This window comes from Strigops habroptila, chromosome 9, assembly GCF_004027225.2.
Source record: "Strigops habroptila isolate Jane chromosome 9, bStrHab1.2.pri, whole genome shotgun sequence".
Lineage (NCBI taxonomy): Eukaryota > Metazoa > Chordata > Aves > Psittaciformes > Psittacidae > Strigops > Strigops habroptila.
The window spans coordinates 23,867,509-23,893,952 of record NC_044285.2 but is presented as its reverse complement, the minus strand read 5'-3'; the positions used below and the strand labels follow the sequence as shown (position 1 = coordinate 23,893,952).

The following is a 26,444-nucleotide window of genomic DNA, read 5'->3' as shown; positions in this document are numbered from 1 at the left end:
TCACTTGAGCTGCTAACACCACGTGCAGTTCTCAACCAAACATAAGAGAAGGGTCCTGAAGATCTCAGCCGAGACCTTGGGAAGTGAGTCCAAACACAGCACGAGGTGCTTACAAGGATAAAGCACCTCTGCAACTGATGTGTGCCAGGCAGCACGCTGTGCATCCTGGAACTGAAGAATAAGAATAAATCTTTCTTTTCTTGATAAAAAGAATGATTTCACTGTAAGAAAAAAGGTGGTGTTGGCTAACCTGAGCCAGCAGCATCAAACCAAGATCACAGCGTACAGAAGAGCTGCTTTTATCACGAGGTAACCTATTGAAATCCCACCTCAAGCTACAAGCAGATTTCACACCCTGAAAGACAAACCTCTTGTACCTTATTCCCACATCAGGGCTGCATCCAAGGCGGTGGCTGCGCTTCAAGCAGCACCTCAAGCCAACACCGGGCTTTGCATTACCCAAGAGGCTTCTGACCTGTCCTGGCCGCATCCAATATAAAAGATACCAAGTCTATAAAAGCAGGAACCGCTTTAACGACACCCCCCCTCAGCCCCTGCCTGCCTCAGGGGCGCACATGAAGGAGGTGGCGCCGCCGCCCTTCACGGCACCGCCTCTCCCGCTGCCCTCAGCGCCCTTCCCTCGGCTCCGCGGCCCGCCGGGGCGGAGCTGCGCGGGGCGCGCCGCCATTCCCGGTGTTTAAAGCGGAGCGTGTCGGGCGCTCTGCGGCCTCGGCCCGCTTAGTGCCGCTCCGCCGCGGCTCCAAGCGCAGCGCCCCGGGTTTGCCGGTTCCCGGCGCCGTCCATGGCGGCGGTGTGAGGAGAGGAGGGCGCCTGGAGCCCGTGTGAGGCCGGCGGGGAAGGTGCCGGGTGTGAGGGGGAGCCGGCGGGGGGTCAGACACAGATGGGGGGCCCCGCCGGGTGACACGTTACCTGCCTGGCTAGCAAAGCCCTCACCCGGGCGAGTGGAGGTGCTGGGGGCTCGTCCTGGGGTTGCAGGCAGGCCTAATGTCGGTGCTAGCGGGATAATGAAAGATTAAGCTGCTGGTTCCTGGCAGGGTTTTCTAAAAGGGAATTTAACAGTTAAAGTAAATGTTTAGTAGTTTTGAAAACTAGTGGTTGGGCTTGTTCAGCCTGGAGAAGAGAAGGCTCCTGAAGGGGAGACCTTAGAGCAGCTCCAGTGCCTAAAGGGGCTCCAGGAAACCTGGAGAGGGGCTTTGGACAAGGGCCTGTAGGGACAGGCCAAGGGGAATGGCTTTAACCTGCCAGAGGGGAGACTGAGATGAGCTCTGAGGCAGAAGCTCTTCCCTGTGAGGGTGCTGAGGCGCTGGCACAGGGTGCCCAGAGAAGCTGTGGCTGCCCCATGACTGGCAGTGTTCAAGGCCAGGTTGGACACAGGGGCTTGGAGCAACCTGCTCTAGTGGAAGGTGTCCCTGCCTGTGGCAGGGGTTGGAGCTGGAGGAGCTTTAAGGTCCCTTCCAACCATTCTGTGATTAAAAAAGACCCAACAAACATCCCCCCACCTGTGTTGCCTTTGGGTTTTAACTAGAAAGCGCACAGAGAAGAGTTTTCAATTGCCTGTTACTTGGTGAAAATGCATTTTTTTCATGAGTGGTGTGTTGCCATCACATTTTTTCCTTACTGGGAGGATGGAGCTTTATTCCCTCAGGTTTTCTTCTAGTGTTCTTCCTGATTTCGGTGCCGTATCACAGCAGCCTTTGGTTGATGAAGGTTTCGTCACCATGTCTGTAAGGCAGAGAGATTCTTGGAAAAGCAGTTCAAATAATTCTGTGGCTTCTGTTTTTCAGAAGCTGTGCTGAAGCACTAAGCTTGCTTTCTGCCAGGCTGTTAGGATAGATACTGCCTCAGCCTCATGAGGAATAAAAGCTGCGTGATAGCAGATGCAACTTTAAAGTTGCCTGTAAACATGTTTTATTTCCTATTTATAAGTGTACTTATGGCTTCAAAGTTATTTGTCTGCTGATGCTGTAGCCAATACCTATTTTTCACTGTCAAAATTAGCTAGTATCAGCCCTATCTGATGCTATGAAGCATTTCTAGTTTAGCCAGTTGTGTTACTGGCTGAAATTCATCTGACTCCTTCACCATCCATGTGCTGCTTGTGCAGCTGCAACTTCTTAGGTCAGCTTATGGGATGGGGAACTAATTGACTCTCTGTTTGCATTTCCTATGGTTTCCTCCAGCAGACCTGATCTTAATAACCAGCTCCAGCCTGGATCAGTGGTGGTGTAATGAGCAAAATAATTACTTGGTGTTGATTAATATTTAATACAAGATCAGAGCAACTCTTTAATTTTTGGGACCATATCAAATCAAAAACCAAAACCTCTGTACCTTTACTCTCCTTCCTTTATGAGAGTAGGGAAGAAATTGGAGGAGAATTATTCTGGACAAAGTTATTTGGGCCCTTAAATTCAAAGGAAGAAGGGACATTGCATCTTTCTAATAAAAAAGGCTAAAGTAAGTAAGAACAAAGCTTTAAAGTCAATCTGTTACATGATAGTAACTCTGAGGTTTGCTTTGTTGTTGGAGCTTGAATCTGGAGAACTTTATTTCTCTTTTTTACATTGGGAATATGACTTGTTTCAGAGCATGAGCTGGCTGGTGCTTGTTATGTTTTCTTTTTAATTTTCTAGACTTATTTATGCAGAACAAGGAAGTTTTGCTTTTTGTTTGAGTTAAGTTTGAGAGGCTTAATCTAAAGGCAAAAAAATACAATTTTTTCAATTACTTTTTGCTTTAATGAATGAGCTTATTCAAGTGTTGCTGTAATTCACTACAGATTAGAAAGGAATGCTGCTCGGAATTCAGTGCTGGTGTTCAGTGGTAATTGTTACTGGGTGTTTACCCAACAGATCTTCCTGTGCACTACTCTAATGAGCAAGCAGACCTTTGCAGGGTGTTGCCTTAACCCTGTGTGCTGATGAAGTAGAGGTTTCACCCACCTCTTGGGACAGCTAAACTGGGTGGGAGCTGAGCTGTAACAGTCCTCCACATGTCCCCCAGTGCTGTAAGTAACCCACTCCTGTATAACTGAACCTGCTACATGCTCTTGTTTTATTTCTAGTGCTGCACCATGCTGACTGCCCCAGCAGATAGCTCTGGTGACTCCAAAAAGCAGCTGATGGAACTGAGCCAGAGCCACAGCAGCTCTGGTTTGCACTACTCAGAAGATACCTTTGAGTCCTTCAGCGAGGAGGAGGAAGCCCAGTGGCAGAGTGACCCACCTGTATCCTATTGTTCCACAGAGGATGTGGAGGGCTCTGCTGTGTCAGGTGTGTTGGAAAGCATGTTGTGGTTGGCAGGCCAAAACCATGCAGGTATGCAGAGCTTACCATGCTTGAGACCGCTCTTTAAATCTGTGCAGTGGAGAGTCAAATCAGCAAAAGTAAAAATGTACAAATTATGGATGAGTCCAGTGGAGAGATCCCTCATCCATCCAACATTTGACTGGCATGGCGTGGGTTTTTTCTACTCTGCAGTAATAACCAGCACCACCATTATCATTAGGAATCCTTCTCAAATATGATTTAGGCATGAAATCCCAACAACGCAGGGCAGAATTTGCTGTCAGATGTGCATACATGAATGTAAACCCTGTTTAGTGTAGCAGAGGATATAGCATTAGGTATCAGAACTTCAAAAATCTGAATAGAAATGATCATTACCTTAGTGTCAATTCATGTTACATTGATATAATTGAAGAGTCTAAGAGATTTAACAGTTTTGCTTAAAATTTTTGGGGTTTACAAACAGATTTTAATAAACAAGGTTTACAAGGGTTTGAATGAACCTTTTTTTCTGGAGATGTAACAGGTTATTTTAAGTTATTTCATGTCTAACACAGAAATCCTTATTTCTGGCATCAAGGAGTACATGCTGAGTGCGCAAAGGGCTTTTTTAATAAGTGTTACCACTTTTTATCTTTACAAGGTTAATGCTTCATAAAATTATGGAGTCTTCTGAATACTATCAGTTAAATGAGAAACTAGGGAATGATTCCTAGGAGAATATTTCTGGAAGTGGATTGTTTTCTGCAGTATATCTTACTGAGAACAGCATGTATAAATAATAAAGACTACAGGAAACCTGTCATGGACACATTATTTCCTTGTATAAGGTCACTGAATTTGAGATGAAAACCCTGAAAACAGAGTGGAAAAGTCAGGTGCTTCCTGAGTGTGCTCAGTAGTTTGAACTGGGACCATGCCATGTGCATCTTGCTGGCATGGTGGTGACTTTTCAGACCTCTTGAGTCTGTTTTTCCTTTTCACATCCTTGCTGTTTCCTCAGTTTCTGTGGAACTGGAGTTGTACTGGAACACGCTGGAGAAGGGGGAGCTGATACAGATTCTTTATTTTCCCTGTCTCATGTTATTTTTCACTTGGATCCATTCCTTGAAACAGTTGACCTGTGCTCCCAAGAGTACTTGTGCTGCCACACAGGAGGAGCCTGTGCAGGGCTGAAAATAAGCAATGGGCTGAATGTGGGAGGAGGTAGATTGAGGTTAAGTTGGCATTACAGATAGAAGTGACTATGTCACAAGCTCTGAGCAGTAGCCTCTGTTTTTCTCAGTGTATCCTATATTGTCATTCAGTGGGGTTGATATTAAATGGGTGATGTGAGATACTTCATGTTTCAGCAGCTTGCTCAGCACCCCGGAATCACTGATCTCACCTGTATAGTCCTGTGGCTCGGGGTTCCTTTTCCCTCACCAGGGAAATCTGTCTCATTCAGGTGGAGGATTATTTGCCTCCCACTTTGTTTTTCTGCAGTCCTGTTTTCTTTGCAATGTATGTTCAAAGCTACCTGGTTTTCCTTGTAGATGAGCAGCCTGAAGTAGCAGATTCTGCAGCTGCAGAAAGGGATCTCGTGGGACGCTGGATTGGTCTAATAAGTAAAGAATCTGGCATTAAGCAAGACAGATTGGTCATCAAAACTCATGCTGGTGAGTTCAGGAACTTTAGTAGAGGTTGTAATTCTTGCCCCTTTTGAAGGGGGATATAAACTTTTAACTAGACTTAAATTTTCTAGACAAGCTGTTAAAGTTAAGCCAGGAATCAGCCTGGTTTCATCAGCCACGTAATTAAGTTTAAAGTTTCTCTTTTGTGCTTTCTCAGAAAGCAGTTTGTCTCCCATAACACACATGGCTTTGATGCCTCTCACATGGTGACGTTATTGTAGTGATGCATTATCACAAGGTCTGGATAAATGCATTAAAAAGTGTATCCACATTTTAAATTCAACTGTAATCCTCAAAATCTTCCTGGACTTTTTAGTTTTTTTCCTTTTCTCTCCAAGTACTTGGACTTGGGGTTTTTCCCTCCAAAATAAACATGACTTCAGAATTAATTGTGTTAATCAGTGATGTTAATTATTGAATTACTTCCTTGCCATGTTTTAGTTCCTTTCCCAAGCTGAGGGAGGCAGCAGGGCACCAATTTTGGCAAGAACAATGGAGCAGCTTTACCCAACACAATGATGTAGTGGCTGGAGGAGGAGAGGGGAAGAGAGGAAGGAAGGATTCTGTTTGCATGTACTGGTTATGCAAGGAACTGTGAGAGCAGATGGTGGGATGCAAGTCCTGCTTAAGTCTTTCTAAAAAGTGGGTCAGAGATACTATTTTTAATGAGAAAAAAAAGGAATTTAAAAGAGCAAGAAAGCTGTGGTTGAGCAAAAATAATTGAAGCAGGAAAGGAATCTTCCTCAGTCTGTATGTACATGAAAAGTGATCAGACTCTGAAGTGTTGCAGGTCACCTGTAGGACTGATGAACCAGGGAGATCCTCCTGTCTAGGTGCTTCATGGCACTGTGTTTGTCCACAAGCATCCTCAAACCATCCATATGTATCATGGCAAAACATGACCTAAGATAAATTTTAGGCTATTCTTAATTGTATAGCTCATTCACAAGAGTGGTGAGTCAATGTGTGAGCTCCTGACTCATCTTCAGCATTTATCTTTCTATTACTGGATTTCTAAGAGTGCCATTTAGTCAAGTGAGAAGACAGTTAATGTAGAGCATCTCTTCTGTAGTAGAGTCTTCCTAATTTATTATTACATCAGAATCTTGAGACTGTTTGATTCATAGAGATATGGAAAGGACCTGATGAGTTCATCAAATGAATGATAAATAATGGTATAACTTGGAGGAAGTTTTCCATCTCTGCAGAGCTTTCCCTTGGAAGTTAACGGTTGGGAAGATTGGGAAGATCTCCTTCTCTTCAGATGTTTGTAGTTCTGCATGAGGGAACATTCTGCCTTTGGTTTGTGGGCTTGGATGGGTGAGGAGAGTCAGAACAGTCAGTCTTGAGTAGCAAGCTCTGTTTCATTACCGTGTGCTGGTGTAGGAGGGGCTGTGTTGTCTTCTGTCTGCCTGTCCTGTTGCTTGTCATCGTGGCAGCTAAGCACTTCTCAGGTACATTGTCACACTTTTCCCAACCACTGTCAACATGAAGAGCAGAAAATAAGGTTTATGCTTATGCTTCTTTGATGTGATTGACAAGTTATCCCCAAACTCATCAGCGTCAATCATCCTCAGCCACGTACTACATTGTTTTTCTTGCAGAATATTAATATAGAAACAAAATCAGCACAGCAACTTCTATATATTAGCATCTACAAATGCCTTCTTCTCTTTGACTTAAATCAGTACTTGGTAGCCCCTAAGGCTCTTGTTATTTTATCAAATTGGGGATGTTTTTTCATTAAATATAATAGAAGATGAACTTGCCATTATTCTCCTCAGTAGATTCAGCAAAATGAACTGTGTGTGCTGAGCATGAGTGGTACTTCTGCATTGTCTTCAGGTAATAAAACAGAACTTCTTTTTATTATCTTACTACTGATTGATAGGGTTAAAGGAGGGGATTCCTGGTTTGCATATGGGAATGTCCTGGAATGAGATTCTTATTTGTCCTAGTTTTCTTGGTGGGCTGTAAGAGGAAAACCCTAGCTGCTGGCCTCAAGAGAAGTGAGAAGTTTTGTCACAGTTGTTTTCCTGTCTTCCTCTGCCCCTCTACCCCAGTGTTGTAGCAACGAGCTGTTATTAGACAAATGCATCACAAAACGAGTCTTAAGTCCCCATTTCCATTTAGATTATTCCAAAGACCATCAGCCACCTTTACTGCAAGAAACTGCGTTTCTTCAGATGTATGTAGAAGTCTTAGTGGGGTTTTTTAATGCTCTGACTTACGCTGTGATCAGAGGTTTGCTCTCACCTTTGTAACATGGCTACATTAAACACTTTGCTCATTTTTCTGCAGTGTTACCACTGCACTGTTGCTGGCAAAAGAGAGAGTGCTTTAGTTGTTAATGTTACTTAGAGGCACAGAAATGCCTGAGCAGCATCAGACAGTTTTGTGGCTGAAATACAGTTCAGTCAATATCACCCATTAAGCCGTTATTGTTACTATCATAGTAGTGTCAATGCTGGGAGATCTGTAAGTAAAAAAGGCCAGTGTAGATGCAGGCAGATAAGTACCTGTGGTTTGTGGTGTTAAGGTGAAAGGTGCTGGCATGTGCACAAAGAGGGAAGTACAAGCATTTATTTCTCTCCATCAGAATTTTTTCCAGCTTTTCCAGAGTATTTCAGAGTTGATCTGGTTCATATTCACTTTGTGAACACAATTCCCTATGTCCAAGTGTTTGCTTATTGACTTGCCGAATAGTAGTAGTAGTGCTTTATTGAAAGTGTTCATTAAAAGTACTAGTAGTCTACTTATGAGCACTGAGAAAACATCCTATTGCTCTGTTTGGTGAAGGGAGCAGGTATCCAACAGCCTGTGCTGGTGCTTTCCTATTCCTGAGTTTTTCAGCACCAAAGGTTACTGCTTGATAACATCCACTGGTTATTGGATTCCTGCAGACCTAGTTAGGCCCTGAGACTCCAAACTTCACTTCTGATTCTGTAGTAGAATAGTATTAATGTAGGCTAGATGGGGGAATTCCAACCAGCAACATCTAAATGGAAACCCCTGCTTGTAAAGAAAGTGAATGCAGTTCATTAATGTCGTTATGGAACTGGGAAAGAAAGAGTTTCTTCCAAAAGATGTGGATTCTGCAGGGTTCTTGCTGTTGTCTCTTCTCACTAAATGGTGGTGGACACTGAGGGTGTCCCTCACTATGCTGGAGGAACTTTGTTACAAATACAAATTTAAAGCCAGTGAATAGCCTGATGTTTTAGACTGTATCAGTTGTGTATTACCTGCACAAGTCTTTCAAATGCTGTGTTTGCTGGTGGGGCTGCCAGCACATGAATCTGAACTGCTGCACTCAATGGTACAAATGCAACATCATCTTGAAATGCAGAGTTAGAATCTTCCTGCAGAGTAGCTACTAGTTCGTACCTTTCATAATTGCCTCTCCTTTAACTGTCTTACATTTTTTCTTCTTAAATAGAGAATTGGTAGCACATAATAACAACAAAGTGCCTGCCTATTTTCCTGTTAAAGCAGTTAGACGTCAAAGGAAAAGGGAACTCAGTAAAGATTGTCTTTACTTTTCTCCCTTTGCTCACACAGATTTAAAATGTCATACTTAAAGATGTAGTTGCATACAGAAAGCAAAATCTATGTAGGTCACTTAGTTATAAACTGCACAGCAGGGTTTAGAATGTAGACATGGAGATGAGCTTATCTCTGTTGGTACACACTGAGTGCTTCTTTAATCACAACAGCCTCTTGGTCCAGTTTGCTGGGCTTCACTTTGTCATACTCTGTGCTTTGTGACCTTAGTGCTGTATGATACATGGCTCTGACTGGGTGCCTGTTCTGGTGTCTGGTTTTGCTGCTCTGGTCACCTGTTTCTGCCTTATTCCTCTCCAGCAAGGAGGATGTGGGAATGCGGGATGCGGGGCAGCCAAGCAGCAGCAAAATGTACTTCTGGAACAGTAATTGGCCCTGACAGGGGTTCTCTGTGGGCAGACGTGCAGTGACATTTAAGTCTGCCACACAAATGGAGATGGAGCGTTCGAGCATGTCTAGTTCAGAGATGGAAAGGAGGGAAGATGTGAAAAGCACAAGAAATAAACCCAAGCACCACAGCAAGTGCTGAGATCCTCTTTTCCTTCAGCCGAAGGACAGGTGAACCCTGCACAGCTAGAAGGAAATCTGGAAGTGTCAATAGTTGTTGTGCACTCAGAAACTAACTTTTAATTGTGTCTTGACTTCTCATCATTTTTGTTCTTGATCCAGCGAAATGACTCCTTGATCCTTGATCATTTTTATTCATTGAGCTTATTGACTGTTAAACATGAATTAATATGAAAAAGTAACCTTTTGAAATTGGTTGTGCAGTCAGGTTTTAAATGCTGTTTTCTTTGCTACTGTTTCTTCTAATGCCTGTAGGTGCGAAGGAGCAGGTGGGTGGGTGTATGGCAGCTCCCAATTCATGCACTATTGAAAACCAATTCTGAATTAAATGGGCTTCTGGGTGTCAGGAGAACCTTAAGTGAATGAATTAGGCTGGTATTAAACTGTCACAAATGTTCAGCAGAGCCCATGTGCAAGATTCCTGCTTTGCTTAGGCTTAGCTAGAGATCCCCTTATCCTTTAGAGAGATTGACTGCATTTCTGATGAGATGCTTGGATTCCTTGCACAATTCCACAGCTCTGCCTCGTGTACTTGAGACTAAACTCGTTGCAACACACTTAGGCAAAGCTCTGCATTCATGTTGTTCAGTGTTTTAAGGAGTCATTGTGGTTGTGCCAGGGTATCCCACAGGACTGGAATGCCAATGCACTGGCTGCCAGACAAACACCCTGAAATAGGCAGTGCTTGTCTAGAAAATATAAAACTGAATTCAAGCACTGAAATGGAGGGATTGTTTCAATTTTCCTGTGGAAAATTCCTTTTTCCTATTCCTTTCCAGCTGAGTGGACAGTATAAGCTGTTTCTGAAGACTTTGAGTAAAAACAAACTGACTGTTTTGGCTGTCAGAGTGGAGCCCTGGGACGGAACGCTGCATTAGCATTAGCTACATGCAAAGGTGTTCATGAGACTTTAGTAATGCTTACTGCAGTGTTTGTCTTCTCATTTCTCCTTTAATTACACACATTAAAGTGTTTAGCTGGGCCTCAGTAGTTGCATAAAAGCAAAACCTGTGTAATAGAGGTAGAGAGGTACTCTCCCTGTTTAAATAGTTGAAGGCAGTGGTATCTGAGGGCAGTGTGGTACTACCCAGCATCGTTATATGCCCATGCTTATGAAATACTCTATTGATTGGCTGTGTTTAAGCCTGTGGAAAATCTCCCACTAAGCATTGAATGAAGCTGTAAATCTATCCTTGCCTGCCCATCTGAAGTATAAGCTCTCTTTTTATTTGTAATTACATGCCACTGGGAAGGATAAGAGAAGGTGAAAGATGCTGTTTAAACAAGATCATAGAAAGAGTTTAGGAAATGATCATTGAAGCTTTAGAGGAAAGTATTTTCTAATATAATTTTTAAAAAGCCTAACTATAGGTTGTAGAATATATTTGAGATGTTTTCCAGAGTTACTTCAGTAGATGCTGCCCTCATTTTTCAGTGTCTTGTGAGTTACTCCTCAGAGTTACTAGGTGAGTTGCTCTCTTTTAAGTATGAAGGAATTTTGTTTTAGCAAGTGGCAGTTTCATGTGGGAAGAAGCTGAATCTGTATTATACAGTAATTGAAACTCGGTTTATTTAATGTCACAGTACTTAAGTACTTGCTTTACTAATGTCTTTGTGCCATATCATTAAGTAGTCTAATTCTTTAGGGTTCTTATCCCCTCCCCTCTTTGGAAGACTACTTATGCAGACATTTGTTCCTACAGTTACTGTCTGCACTGCTGTTATTACAGTTGTTGACTATAGGCTTAACATTGAGTTTGGGTTTTTGTTGTGTTGCACAGATAGAAGGTCAGTAATTCTTCTCTTTGCCTCTTTGTTGATTTATGCCTGACAGAAATGAGTGAACTATTAGATGGAGAACTGGATGCTCTCAGGTCCTTTTGCACCATGAAGATAAGTAGGATACGTCGGCAGCTGATCTCCAAGCAGGCAAATGGTGGCAAGTCAAGAAAGCTGCAGCAGGGATTGACAGCAAAGAAACCAGAGTCAAGTGACTTGAGCTACATTGTTCCTGATGGGCTGATGAACAGAATCCGCCTGAAAAATATCAGGGAGGCTGTTAAACAGGTACTGCAAGGAAGAAGAAATGTGGATTTGGGTTGAACCACTGGGTGGAAAAGCTGTAATATAAGGATCAGATCAGGCAGACCTTATTATGGCACACTCAGGCCTCTCAGAGACATTTTTTGCTCTGTATCTCAAGATATACCTTTCTCATTTATTTGACACTACTGCAGAACTGTTGCTGGTAAACAACCCATCATTACAAAACACTGTCTGGTGATAAAGGCCTGATTTGTGGGGTTGAGCCAGGCGGGGTGGGCAGTTACTGCAGTCCACAAGAAACCCTGAATCAGCTGAAGAAAACAGCCTGCTTTGATGGTTATGTTTGCAACTGTTATTTATGGAAGTATTCTGCATGTTGTTTGCTTGTGACTCCAGTATTAGAAGTATTCCAAAAACAAAACCTCCCCCCTGCTTCCAGCTTAGACATTAGGTCATGTTAAGAATTAAAACATGCCCAATAGGATCTTGGTGACATCAGTTCCTTTATTAAGAAGCATCCATCATTTTTACACAATTCGAAGTGCTTTTCTTTTTCACCAGCCCAGTGTTTTTTCCCCCCTGTAAAACAGACATTCTGACACAGCTCTTCCCTTCAGCTCTGCATCTGAGAGCCTTAAGACTAGTATTTTTTTGGCCAGTGATAACTTGCGTTCTTGCCTTGTGCTTGCAGATGGATTTGAATATGTGGTGATGTAGATTTGAGTAGTGACTGTTACCTACAAATGCCTTTGCCTGTAAATCTGGGCCTTGGAAATGTCTGTGCTTTGTTTGAGATTGGTACAGAATGCCTGCATCTGGGAAAGTATTTCTGATAGAGCATGAGCTTTGAGTAGTAATCAGTCATTTATTTTGGTTTATCTCAATCTCATTTGCTGGCTTTAATTTATTGTTATAGCACAGCAAAAGTGATAACATATTCCCCTGCAAAGGCTGTGCCAGGTGACCAGCAGTGATACTTTTAAAGTCAGTTTTTCAGGCTTCCTCTGTGTTTAAATTGCCCTGATGCTTCAGCAGTCTGCATTCTTTCACTGTGTTAATGGTACCCAGCCCACCATCCAAATTCTGTAGAATTTTTATTGCCTCTTATTTGTCTTACAGTGTGGTAATACATTTCCTAAGAGCAGTAACTGACTTCTGTGTCTTATTTGCTTCTGGCTTTACCTCCATGTAATAACATTTTTATGCAGAGGAGAAGACATCAAGGAAGAAGACGGAGAGGTTTGAGACTTGACATTCTAGGATTGATTCCACTGCTTTTGTAGCAGCTTCTTTGGTTTATGTAACCAGGTGGAATCTGTGTAAATTACATAAGAGAACATTATTGATATTTCATAAATGCCCAAATGCTGGGATTTGTGTAATGCTTACAACTTCGTGGTGCGTAAACTGACAGAGGAATTAAGTAGGACTATAGGAGTAGTACTTTATTATTATGAAACAATTTACAACTGCCTATAGAAGCAAATTTTGGTCTTTAGACTGTATCTGTATTTTTATTGCTTGTTCTTAATGGAGTGGCCATTATGCTGGGACAGACTTTGCTCATTGCATCAAAGTCTCATCTTCCAGGTGACAGAAGCTCAGATCCATGAACCCTCGGTGTGCCCTGAGTGTCAGGAGAAGGAGGCAGAGCTAGCCAAGATCACCTTCCACAGAAGAAAGAAGGTTCTGATGGAAAATGCTTTAATCCAAGAGAAACTGGATGAACAGATTTACTCCAGAGTAAGCAAATGCTGTTAAAGAAAAGGTGTGGTACGTCTTCTGTGTACAGTAACTAAAGAAATCTGTAAGCCAGGTTTCCCTCTGACTTAGGGCAGTGGGATCAGATTGATGTGGATGCAGTGCAAGTCAAAATAGAATTTGGCTCCATATCATTAATAAAATGCTGGGGACTAACATACTGATCAAGTCATCTGAGCTTCCTTATTTATATTAGCTGAAGGTCTTCTCTAGGATGTCCTGGAATTGTTGTGGGTATGTCTGGATTATTTCTCCACAGCATGTTTTCTAATGGACTGTCCAAGACAAAACATAAGTAACAGAATGATGTGACAGTAGGTGATTGTGCCCATTCTTTCTTACTCATCCTTTGGGGTAGAAGTCTCAGGGTAGGACACTGCAACATTTGATGGTGGCCAAGGCCTCTCACATAGACTGTTATTGCTTCTGTCTGTGTCTACTATCACAAAGGTTCCAGCTTTATTGTTAGGAAATAACTCTGGAGCAGATGGTAGGCAATGTAAGCTGCAACTTACCGAATGCCTTGGGTCTCCTGGGGCTATTCCTCAGGATGATCTTCCTTCAGGAAGGACTCTTCTCTCCCTTCTTGAAAGGGAGTCAGATTGAAAGCAGGTCTTTTCTGAGCAATGAACAAGTAGTGCTTCGTGAAGCCCTGAGATTGATCTCTCTGTGTTTGTGAACAGGGTGGGAATTCGTGTTTGTGTGTTTGTTATTTAATAATGCCAACTCCTGACTTCTGACTCCATTCACTCCAAACCCAAGTAATCAGTGTTTCCTTTTTATTTCAGGATGCACTCACACTTCTAGGAGAAGCACTCGGGAGCTTACCCAAACTTTCAGAGGATCCCAGGAACCTAAGGCAAAGGCTGAAAGGTCAGGAAATGTTAAGGCCTGAAAGCAGCAAACATAACTCAGGGACATAAAGAACTGGGAGAATTTTCTGTGGGCAGTCCCATCTGAATGCCAGGGGCTGTGGATATAACATGTTTTGTCAGTGATGAATTGGGTGATGCTTTAATATTCTTGCAGGTGGAACCTGCTGTGCCCAGCACGCTGGTGTCTGGGTTGTGATTCAGCTCTTTATTCATCCAAATGCAAATGTTGCAATGTATTGTAATCCAGCTATATACATTTTTCACATGATGGGAGCCAACACTTTCTATTATTAAGCTGACAAGTAGTAAGGATTGTGGTGTTTTTTTGTGGGATTGCTTGTGGGATTTCAGAGCAGCTCACAGCTGCTTCCATCCATAAGAAAAATAAATGATTCCCTTTTTCAGGGCAGGGAGGTGTAATTACTGGATCTCAGCTCAATCTTTGCCCACTGTCTCATGGTAAATGGAGAGCTGCAGGTGGAGGAGAGAAAGAAGGTTGCAAAGTGACTACAGAAAGGAGTAAAATGAAATGTTCTATTTATAGAACTGAAATAATGAGACTATAACAGAAATTGATCAGGGAGTCTGTGGATGCCAACAGGACAAGAAATGATAATAAATGAATCATGGGACCTATGTAGCATAGGTGTTTAGGAAGAGAAAAAACAACATAGATTAAAATAGGAATAAACAACCTAGATTCAAGTGGGAATAAGATGCCAAATAATATTTTATACTTTTTTTTTTTTAATACACTTTGGAATTTATTGTAATCCTCTGTGATTTGTTTTCATGATGGCAAAATCACTGTCTTCTAAAGAATATAGCTGGGTGAAGGATTGGTGTACAGCACACATGCAGTTAAAATGGCTTTGTGCTGGGATCTCAGCGGGTTAGACAATGAAATCAGCTTCTCTGGAGCTTCAGATGTCTGCTGCTGTGTGGGCACGAGTGCAGCCCACCTTTGTGAGCACTGCTGACAGGAAGAGCTCATTGCATTGTTCTTGCAGTGAGCCTGTGGCCGTTGGGCCTCTGTGGGTCATGAAGTTACTGACTCCTCAGCCTCCAGTTTCTTGACTTCTGTGCATTTAGATCTGTGAAAGCTGTGGGAATCTTGGAGGAACATCCTGTTGATGAACTCTTTGGAATTTCTGTTACAAATAGTCTTACTGCTGCATTTTATTTTCCCATTTTGGGACAAGAATATATAGTGTTGGGTTTGGTTTTATATTTTATACCCATGTAGTTATTTTCTTTTGTATACTATATATTGTTTAAGAGTGCTTGAGGGCTGTTTAGCCTCTTGTTGTCACTTCCCACAGACCAATAGAATACCTGAAAAGAAAGGTTTGGCTATGGAGGTAGCTAAGCCCACCTATGTCAGTGAGTATCTGCCTTTTGGTGCTTAAAAACCCACCTTGAATGATTTCACTGGGAGTTGATCCTGCGTAGGTCAAGCCCCAAATGAAAACATAGCACAGCCCTAAGGTGTTCAGAGCTAGCTGTCCTTACTGCTTCATGGGCAGCTCATTCTGGCTTCTCGCAAGGAGCAGGTTTAGTATTCCATCAAAAGTACTCCCCTAAGCTTGGTCTTAACTTTGGAATTGTCACTGCAGATTACATAGCTACCTATATAATAAACTGCTGCTTGTCTCTTCCTGTTGCTCTGTAATCCTTAGAAATGTTTAAATCCCTTAAATTTCCTACCTTCCGATCTTACAAATCTGTTCTTTTGAGCTACTCCATCCCTGTTCCTTGCTTTGGGCTGTACTCCCTGTTTCCCTCGTCTTTCAAAGCCTCCAGCAATCAACCCAACACTGGGCAAAGGATACCTGTTATCCATGGGAAGTCTGGGAGTGGCTGTCAGGTACAGAAGTGATGATCAGGAGCTGAATCCTTTGAAACTGTAAGTTTGCTGTTATTGGCAGTGAGTGCAGCTTTCAGCCCTTAAAACCACCACAGAAAGTGACTTCCAGGACTCTTTAAGTACAGATTAATTATTTCCATAAGTAAGAGATAGCACATTGATCTTCCTGCTTTCAGTACAGAGATGCTTTCTAGGCACACTGAAATACTTCTTCACAACTCTTGTCAAGCTTGTGTGTAAATACACTGAACTATGAGCTATTTGGGGTAGCACCTGACAATATTTGTCTGTAAAATAGCATTCCTACTTGCAGCACAGCGGCTGTCTGGTTCCTGATTGCATAAATGTTACAAAGAATTTAGATAGCTCCTTTGAAAAATCAAAGTGTGTTTTGCTCATGTCTTTTGCATGTGTTTCCCTACTGCTTACTACAGTTCTCTCGTTTATTTTTCTTATCAGGAATGTCTGTGAGATCTGAGTGTTTGTCTTCTGCTTTCTTGTAGCAGCTATTAGGGTTGTACAATGGAATGAGTGATCTGAGTCTCTAAATAATTTATCTTATAATCCTGCAGTGGTTGAGCTTCGAGATCCCAAAATTCTGCCATGGAGGATGTAGGAGAAGCAAAACCAAACAGTGGATCATGTCCCTCCCTTTCCCCCTCACAGGAGCTGTCCCCTCCCACCTTCCTCAGCAGTAGGTTTTTCTTTTGATCCATAGAAACACTCTCAAACTATGATCAAGAAATATTGATTCATCTGCTCCTTTGTTTATGCTTGCTGGGGCATAAAAGGAGTGAGGTGGATCAGGGCTGATTCATGTGGTAAGCAGCTCTAGGACTGAAACAAATCAATCTGCCCATTAAAAGTACTTTGGAGCTTTGCTTTCTAGCTTTGTGCTGCACATAGTTGCATTATTTAATCTTCTGAATGATTTGTGATGTGGTAGAGTTCATTGCTCTGAACTTTGTACAAATGCAGAAGGGTTTATCGTATATTTGTTGGTTTAGGTGTATGTGATATTTTACTTCATAACTGACTCTTTGGATAAATTTATATTCCTCAGATTATCATTCAGATCAGTTTCCTGAGGACAGCAGCAATGTAATTTCCACGTTCATCTGCCCTCGCTTTCTCTATAAAAAACCCAGCCTGACTTCCAGGCTCAGTCATTCCTCAGTCTTGTTTCTAACCATCTGTTGGGCCACGGGACTTTGTATTTGGCATTTGTAAGAGTCACTTTAGTGTTCTATCTATTTTTTTTTTTACCATAGCCAGTTTGATCAGCTTCCAAGAAGAGGAGCTGAACTCACTTATTCACACTGGGAGCCTGACAAAACTTCTAAGCTGGTGCACTGAGGACAAGGTTTTGCTGCTGGAAGGGATCATGTTCCCTGGAAAATCAGTAGCACTCAGATTCTTCTTCAGTGAGAACCTGAATTGTAGCTTTCAGTTATTGCAAATCCTACACACACGCTCCAGCAAGAGCTGGAGTACTTCCAGCTGTGTATTTTTAAAGCATTTGAAATATACTTGCCTTCTTCCACATGTGATTTTTGTCACCATTCAGTATGATTTTCAGAGAAGGACTTTGTATTCTCTCTGCTCAGGGAGAGCTAACGTAGACGCTACATGCAGGTTGTCACTGCCTGCAACGGGGTTGGTGTTCTGAATGCCACCATGCTTAATGTGGTTTAATTCTGTGAATACACATGTTAATGTTACAAATGCTACGGTTGCATTGTTTTTATGCAGCTAGCTAACTGCTCCCTTTCCCTCCACAAGGATTCTGAGGATCTTTGCACTGACAGCAGCATTATCTGTACGGGAGGGAGGCTGGGAAGTGAGGGGGAGCACATACCTTCTGTCAGTAAGGTACTGGGGCCTTTGTCTTTCAAATTAACTATGGAATTGATTAGGGTACCTTAAAAAAGAAACATTTTCCAGCTTCTGGGCATGGATATTCACTGCTTATTTATTCATTTATTTTGTAATAAAATAGTACTGTTCTCACATAGACTAGTGTGTATGATCCATAAATAGGTTTGTAAAATAGATCTGTAGCATGTAACAGAATCCTTTAGAATCTTCTGTGAAAATTCATATCTTTAGTTGATAGCATTTTAAGAACATTTACATCCTTCATCTTGACATTTTTAACTAGAACATTTTTTGCCTACAGAAGTAAGTTTACAGCATCACAGTATTATAGCTTGTTTAAAAATACATACAGCATTACTGGCAAGTGCAGGCAAGCTAGCTACTTGAGCAGGGCTTCTTGTAATTGTACATGGTTCCTACTGTTTAAAACAATTAAGTATTTTAATAGTACATCCATCACTTTGTTAGAAAATGTGACTTCGAGATGCTACTCACAACAGAGCTGCCATTTCCCCATGACATAATATTACAGGCTATGAAAATAAAAACACACCATCGTATGGTTGGTTTAAAAAGAAGTACAAGCCTGGTTTAAAAAGGGTGTTAACTTGGTAAGTGGGGTTCCAGGAACACTGGAGGTCCTCAATCCACTTGTTGGGATGCCACTACCACCCCATAGCACTGAACCTCACCTGAAATAACTACTGACTTACCACCTGCAAATGCACATAGGGCTGGATCCTGCATGCCTGCTGCATGGAGCTACTGCTGAAGATGTGGAGGGTTCTTCAGCTGGGGGCTTTCAGGACCAGGCTGCTACTGCTGAGTGTCTGTGAACCTGATTTAAGACTCCAATTGGATTTCACAATCTTCAGCCAGATGATTAGATCAGTGCAAACCAACACAACTCCACTGAGCTTTACTGAGCTGCTGTGTTGCTTTGCAATAACCAAACCTGACCTTCTGCCTTCCACAGGCCAGTGGGTTTCAGAAAGAGTGTGAGCAACAGATTTAAATGCACTGGGTTAGTAATACAATAGAGATCAAAAATACGGGATTGCGTTGGGTTTACTTTGCACAAATGAGACTATATAAATATATATACGTATAATAAAGCTGTAGGAAATCTCCAAACTGCCAACAACTCTATAAATGAGATAAAACAAGGATAGGTTTGCTTGGAAATGTCATAGTTGCCGTTCAGGTAATACAAGAGCATTTCATGGTGGATCCTTTGGGGTCTTTTTATGAAACAAGTCCAGACGTGCTTTGACAAATGCTCTTTTCGTGGTCTTTCTGATACTCCTCTTGTGCTTTCTGCAGTCTTTTACCTCTCAGTTTCCACTTGTGAAAGCAGTAGGTTACTAGAGATGTTGTTAACAAAGAGAAGATGATAACCAGCACTATTACCAGTGCAATGGTGGACGAGAGGGACCCCTCTAGCTGCGTGGTTTCAGCGTCTCTTGTGGTGTTCAGGTTAGCAAAGCTTTCATAGTCTGTTGAGGCCAGAAGTGCAGGTACAGGGACTTCTTTGAACTTGGGCCTCATTGGGATGCAGTGGTTGTTCTCCCTCGCTCAGGATTTCTGAAGAAGCAAGAACTATGGTTCCCTTGTCAGCTGTGGCATCCGTGAGCCAGGTTTCTCCTCAGGATCCCCAGGCATAGATGGGGCTCAGAGGCTTTGCTGGTTGGTGGAGCCAGGGAGTGCAGTGGCTGTCACAGAGTTTACAGTGCAGGTCATCTATATCCGAAGTCGTGCAAGTCAGATACGTGGTGGTGTCTCTGTCACGGGGCAGGGAAGGCTGCTCTCAGCTGGCTGCAGTTTGGGGCTCTTTGTTTTCTTGAAGAGATAACCAGAGAAAATCAATTTTCCAGTAACATTGTGGTGGTAGGGCTTATCCACAGGCCCAAAAGGAAAACAAGCACTGCAGCAAGTGTAGTTTATATCTTAGGAAGTTTCTTCAGTGAGAGGTTTCTTCTTCCCCCAAATATTCCCCAAAGAATGAAATCAAAGGTGTGTTTTCTTACTGAGGGGCAGCTTGGTTTTGCTGACATCAGGAATTAACAGCATCAGCTGACACAGTAGCTTTCAAGTTAACGCAGGGGGGGTATTTTCCCCTCTTCTTTGATATTTGCTCTCAGACTTGCCTTGTCTGGAGGGAATTTGGGGGTTTTGGCCTTGTTACACTGGAGTTCAGGAGATGTCCTCACTGACTGCAGATCTGGGACCTGGAAAAATGACCTGGGTGAGAAATGACACAGAGTTATTGAAGACGTGAGCTCTCCTAAGGGCAGGAGCTGTAACTTAGAATTAAAACCCTTACTCTTTCATAATTCTGATAGAATCTCAAATACATCCAAGTCATTTGGCTCTGATATGTGCTGTGTGTGACAACTCCTAACAAACTTACTCATCTGAGCAGTTCTGAAGCCAAGAGCTGCTCTGGAGAAGGCAAGGAGCTGATCTTCCCTGTTCCTGATCTCATGTGAGAGTTACCTGTGATGAGGAGCAAGGCTGCTCTGCTCTCCCCTGTTTCTGCTGCCACTCGGGACAGGAGGATTTGGGCCCAGGATATTGTACTTTGAGGAGCTGTAAGCACTTTCAGAGCTATTTATTTCAAATAACAGCTTGCTCTAAACCCCCTCCACCCTACTCCCAAATGCTTTGAGGCCAAAATTAGGCTTCAGAGCTCTTGCAGCATAACTGTTTGCTCAGAGGTGCTCTGGCAGGATGCAGTTGTAATTCATCCTCTTCATAGAAATCTGTGGTTCATCCCACTCAGGCTTGCAGAGCACCGAGGGTCTCTCTTTCTAATTAACAGCACACTCTGGTTTGTAATAAAGACTGTTTACTATAGCTTAGCATTCTGTTGGTGTTAAAAGATGTAAATGAGCAGCTCTTGCCAGTTTGGAACAATATGTTCACGTAGTCAAAAATAAATGTTGGTTTTAAAGTTGAAAAGCCAGATTTTACTGGAGTTTAGGACAAAAGAATCTGTGCTTGCAAAGCTGATTGAAAGTTCACTTCACGTAGGGGAACAAGTGCAACATACTACATCTTTGATGAATGCCTGCATGGTGCACTACTGGCAAGTCGTATATCAGGAAGTTATGACAATAGCATATTTCAGTGCTACTTGGCTATGTATTTAACATCATTCTCAAGAGCCTGAAGAAAGAAACTGCACTAGAAGAACTTAAGGAACTGAGAAATGCCCATCTGATTTATGGAATAGCTAAGTGTCCACCACCCACATGGAAGTTCAGGAAGGTGGAATGTCTCAGTGCTAATGAAAATCAAATCTTGTCATACTTGCCTGAACCTGTATCTCATCTCATCTGTATCCACAGCTATCAGATTCCTATGGGGAATAGAAAATAGAAAAGATAGAAAATAATTAGGTATCTGGTGCTGTTCCAAGAAGGTGAGTGAATGTTATTTGTAACTTCATTTCACCATCAGTTTGGGTACGAGTGCTTTGAAAAGCAGAACAGGAATGCTTTTAAAGGTCTGCAAAGTACTGCCTGTGCTTCAGCTGCATTTTGGGAGAAGAGCCTACTTTTATAGGCATTAGAGTGCTGTCAGCAAGTTGAGGTGAGACCACAGTAGTAGTAGAGATAAATGTCTTGGCTCATATTGCAGCATCCTACTGAGAAATAGTTGGACGTCTGGTGCTCTGCTTAGACTTTGAGGCTGTTCATGTTCCCTGTAATCCTTGTATGAAGTACGCGCTCGTGCACCCACACAGAGCACATATTTCAACTTGAGTCAGGTTCCATCTACTGAAGCTTTAATGTCAACATATTCTCCTGAGACCTTTCCATTAAACCCTCCCAAAACTTTCCTCACTGTCCATGCTCTAAGTGAATTCAAGCAGTAGAGAATAAATTACTCTTACATAGTTCTGTTTGGTTTGTGAGAGTCGTAAGTTTTCAGTGTATCTTGTTTGAGCATTATGAACATGCGAACTAGTGTCTTGGTGCACGTTTAATTCCCACTGCCATTTAAAAACATAGATGAGAAAGGTTCAGCTATTTACAAGAATAATTTGAGTGGGTTTTTTTGGTCTTGAAATAGTGATTTGCTGAAGGAAACTGCATGAAAGTGTATTAGAATATCTGTAAGCTGAATACATACTAAACCTTTTCATGAAATAGTGATGTTTTACTTTGATACTTACACAAGTGTAGGCTACAAGGCCTTGCCTAGAGATAGACTTTGCTACTGTGGCTCACGTTTTCTTATCTTTCTGTTTTAGCAAGCAAATGTTCAAAGTACAGCTCCATACAAGACGGGGAGGACCAAATCTGCTCCTTGTTTTGTAATATCCTTAGGACAGGCGTTGTCTTTCCTTTTGTTCTTCGGGCTGAACCTCTGTACCTCCGAGTACTCCAGCAAAGTAGAGACAAATCTATTCTTGAGGCTTTGTGTAGTTGTTTGAGTGTGGAAAGGAAGAACAGCTTGGATGCAATTTGTATGAGAGGAACAAAGCAAATTACAGTAACAAAATGAGTCTCAAGTGTTAATTAATGTTGTTGGCATCTGTCAAATCTGAAGTACTGAAGAGAGAGAAGAACGTTGATTTCACTGATACTCTTCCCTTTTTATAAGGGCAAAACTTGCCTCTGTTTGCTAGTGATGACCTTACCAGTGTTCTATTAAAAAGAATAATGATGATTTGTATTGAATCCTTAAAAACTAACCAACCAGAAAGCCAAAATGCCTGGTAGGAGACCAGCCTGGGAGGGAGTTTGAATGGGCTCTGGTTTGTTGGGGTTTTAATCATTAGGATAACTCTGTTTTCTGATTCTCTGTTTCAGATAAAGGATGGGTCGAGTTTGGTGGCTGTCTGAAATCCTCAGCTTCGTCAAAATGATGAAGGCCAGAAATCAGACGTGTGCTACTGCAGTTGTGTTGTGTTAATAGGAAGCTGATTGTACATAGCTGACTGTTAGGCTAACTCAAACCTCCTTTGGCTTCCTGATGATACCGAGACTTGTTGTTAAGACACATAAACCAGCAGCAAGTGAGGAAAATGTATAATACTGTTCTCAAATGAACACAAGGTAGGGACGACTGACCTCAAACTATAAACCTGCTTCTTGTGAAACAGCATCAAAAAACCCTCTTTGATTTCAGGAGGAGGAGACTCTTTGGTTTCTATCTCGTGTGTGTCTCCTGTGCTCCTCCAGACTGTGCATTTTCAAGCGCTGAATTACTTCTGGCTTTTATACCATCTTAAATATATATTGGCTTTTTAATAGAGTTTCAGGCTTGCTTGCTTGCTGCCTTCAGCTTGCTTGTAAATGTCCCTGCTGCCTTTCAAATTGTCTCTTCTATTTTTATTGCATTACAGAAGAATGTGCCTCCTGCCTCTAAATTTGCATCTTTTTGATGTAAAAAACATTTGTATGAAATGTATCTGTCATGTTGCAAACCTGCTATGTAAATGCTGCTTTTCTCCTCCTCCGGAGCTAGTGTAGCAAGACATCTAATACACTTGTGCCCAAAATTGCAGATGAAAGCCACAGGGGGAGTGAGGGCAAATGAAAGTGGGGACAAGGAGGAGGGGGGGAAAGGAGGAAGGAAGGGGAGAAGGAAGGGAGAGGAAGGAAAGGCTTCAGAAAGCTTGCAGTGACATGTTTTAGCCTTGCTACTTATTTTTCCCTGCATCTTTGGTAAACTCGTGTGTAAGAACAAAGGGCCAGATTTTAGGAATGTCTTAAATATGTACATAAGTCCACCCTTGTCTTTTAGGTTTTGAAAATGGTAAGGGTGAACTTATGTGCACCTCATAAGTTGTTGTACAACTTATGTACAACATCTTTGGATGCTTAAAATACTTTTGGATATCATAAGGTTTCAAGTCTACAAAGGTTTCAAGTCTACAAATGAGCTTTCAGCTGAGAGCCAGTTGGGATTCCTGCTTCCCAGTAGGGGTATGGGCTAAAATGGTAAATGTTGGGCTGTTCCAGAACAACACTTCGGGTATGTTTGAGGTGTTGTGGGGTTTGTAGTTGTTGAACACCATGGGTTTATCTTGAGAAGTCCTAAAATCAAACCACCTCTTTATGCCTCTGGCTTCTCTATCGTTAATCTCAAAACAGACTAGAAAATATGCTCTGTATTAGGGTTTTACACAGTCGTCCTTAGAAACATAACTTGCATAAACCCCTTGTGGTTGCATCCAGTGATATAACTGACAGTGTAGATAAAGATTTAAGCAAGTTGATTAATCTTTTAATTCAGGGTATAAAGTTCTAGCCCTGCTCTCTCAGAATGCTTCACACTGTTTTTATCCCAGTGAGCAAGAAAACTCTGCTTTTAGCAGTTGTTCAACCTCTTCTGTCTGTCTTCACTAGACCTGAGATTTTGTCTTTCGTTATGCCAGAAGAGAAAAAAAGTGTGAGCTTTGAAAGCACTTGTAATAACTCATTCCAGCATTGGTCAGATCCATAAACCAACAGAAAGTTCCTATAAAAGGAACAGTATCCAGTGGGATCCTGCTTTTCCTTAAAGCTGCAGTGGGCTTGGCTAACGTGGAGGGACAGTCTGTGTATGACAGAGGTAATTCTGAGCAGAACCTGGTACCATCTTACCTCTGCATAGAAGGGTGCTGAGCAAAACAGCTCCTGTTGATGGAGATGGAGGTTGCAGTGTGTGAGTGCTCAGGCTCGTGTGGGCATGGACCATAAATGTAACATACTGTTTCCCTGGGCATTTAGTTCATAGAGAACCCACATGGAGCTAATTCTAGGGTTTAAGGTTTTAATTTTGATTAAGTAATGCCTGAAGTGTGGAGCAATTGAAGCAACAGACCTGTCGTGTTGGAGATTTAGACTCTCTTGGAAGTTGATGTTCATCCCACTGATTTTATTGGTGACTTCTCATGATAGTAGAACATGTTAATTTAGTATAACTGTGATTTGATAAACACCAGCAGCTTTCTTAGGTGTGATTACAGCCGCCTTGTAACTGCATGCTTTGGCAAATGCTCTCTTTTGTCTGCACAAAGCCCAAATCCTTATGGAAGTATGTATGGTGCCTGTTACCAGGAACAAACTACACGTAAGTCATGTTACAGCCTGAGCACTTGATGAATTCCCTCCTTAAAACAGTGTTTCTAAAATGTACTTGTGTATGATGGTGAGAGGGGAGTTTATCATCCTGATCAATGAAATCCTTGTATGACATTTTGAGGGTAGCTTTGAAACTGTACATGGAATGCTCCCCATAGGCGTGCTGACAGGCTGAGCCATGCTGCAATAAAGTGTCAGGAGGAGACATTGAGTCTTACTCCTTTCAGTGCTCATATCTAGGGAAGGGTTTGGATTTTTGTCCCTTTTAAATTTGGGAAGCAGTGCTATATCAAAGTGCTGTTGTCTGAACAGCTGAACAGGTCTGTTTCTTCAGGAGGATCACTTCAAAATGGGCTTCACTGCATTTTAAAAGCTATGTTGAGGTTGTCTTTCTCACAACAGCACAAACTATTCCTTATCTTAGAGAGTGGATTTTCCTGCTAAGCCATTCTTTGCTTTTCCTACTAAAGGCACAGTCTTACATCATCAGCTAAAAAATGTACCCTGTAGAATGGGGAGTCTTTTTTCCCTTCAGAATTGTCTTTCATGCTTAACTTTTTGCTAATTCAGTTCCTACTCCTTTCCTTTGCACAACATTCTCTGCTCTTCCCACACACCTTTCAAATCAGGGGTGATTACAGAGGCAGCCTCTCAGTTCTGCCATTACTCTGTATTTTAAATGTTGCTCCAACTTGCTCAGCGATTTTTATTCCTCCCTTCCCAATTTGCCTGTTTCTGGGATCAATTTATCCTAATCCTCTGTGGTGCTGGGTTCTTTGGAGTCAGAACAAATACTTACCGGTCTAGGTACAAGTGGATGTTTAATTGTTCTCTGGAGTTATAGGATATATGAAACCTGAAAGCTGTTCAGAGCTGAATTCAAATGAACAAACCCCAAACCTAAGAACCTTCATAAAATAAGATCTGAAGCCAATCCATGGCCTTTCCATTCAATTCTCTTCTACTTCACAGGTGAAGGAGCGTTCTGCCTCTGGGCTAACTGGTTGTGAAAGGGAGATGAACAAATGAGGTCTCTTTCGTATCCCCCTTCCTCTTCTCATCTCTCTCCTTTTTTACTCCTTCCCTACTGCTAGCAAGGAAAGGAATTACAAATGGGAGGCTTTGCAGCCTTTTTCTTGGATCTAAAATCTGCCAGGATTGAAACTCCCGCAGGGATAACATTTTATCTTTAAACGTGCCAAAGAGCAAAAGACTGTTTGAACATTCAGGTCTTCATCCAACTCATTTGAAAAGAAAACTCTTCTCCTTCCAGCCAGTGTACCTATTCGTGACGAACAGTTACAGCCTAGGACTACAATATATTCCATACTCTGGGAATTTCACCTTTAAAACTGTGCAAGAAAAATAAGTTGTTAAAGGGTGGGAGGGAGCGGGGGCTGAGAGGGGGAGTGATGAATGTCATTTTAAATGCAGCTACTTTGTGCCATTTCTGGAATAAGAGCACGTTTCTTTTCCCACAGCATGGGCTGGGGACAGGCTCTGTGTCATTTGAGGGTTGTAGGTAAGCAGAAAGCACCTTGTTCCTCCTCACTGCCCTCCTCTCCAGTCTGAAAGCCCAGGTAGCATGTCCCTGGGTGGGTAGAGCTGGTGTGCTCTGAGGCTAAAGGAGTAGGCAAGAGGGGAGAAGGGAATAAAGACTTTAAGGATTCGCTGCTTTCTGGTCAGTGTTGACTTTCCTTTTAGCTCCGAATCACATTCCAAATGGGAAAAGTTATGTGAAATAACTGCGTTTGAGATCAGTTAATGTGTCAGAGAGCAGTGGGTTACATGGCAGGCGCCTATGCACTGCTTTAGCTGTGGCTGGCAGG

General features: G+C 42.2%; 1 protein-coding gene across 3 annotated transcripts; it reads left to right on the top strand.

Annotated features, from left to right (window-relative positions):
- The first annotated feature begins 696 nt into the window (after positions 1-696).
- Positions 697-24,850, top strand: C9H8orf48 (chromosome 9 C8orf48 homolog). 3 transcript variants are annotated; one of them, XM_030496803.1, is made up of 7 exons: positions 697-840; positions 3,086-3,293; positions 4,844-4,966; positions 10,944-11,176; positions 12,746-12,898; positions 13,705-13,789; positions 22,357-24,850. In XM_030496803.1, exons 2-7 carry the CDS (start codon positions 3,095-3,097, stop codon positions 22,410-22,412), a joined length of 849 nt encoding a protein of 282 aa, XP_030352663.1. In that variant the 5' UTR covers positions 697-840; positions 3,086-3,094; the 3' UTR covers positions 22,413-24,850. The 3 variants fall into 3 exon arrangements, with proteins under 3 accessions (XP_030352663.1, XP_030352664.1, XP_030352662.1); XM_030496804.1 differs by lacking the exon at positions 697-840 and adding an exon at positions 862-867; XM_030496802.1 differs by lacking the exon at positions 697-840 and adding an exon at positions 1,805-1,850.
- The last annotated feature ends 1,594 nt before the right edge of the window (positions 24,851-26,444 follow it).

Excerpts from the sequence above, each read along its gene's own strand:
- C9H8orf48 (XM_030496803.1), top strand. The coding sequence starts at position 3,095 with ATGCTGACTGCCCCAGCAGATAGCTCTGGTGACTCCAAAAAGCAGCTG. Across the intron at positions 11,177-12,745 it reads TCAGGGAGGCTGTTAAACAG|GTGACAGAAGCTCAGATCCA; the intron begins GTACTGCAAGGA and ends CTCATCTTCCAG. Across the intron at positions 13,790-22,356 it reads CCTAAGGCAAAGGCTGAAAG|ATAAAGGATGGGTCGAGTTT; the intron begins GTCAGGAAATGT and ends TCTCTGTTTCAG.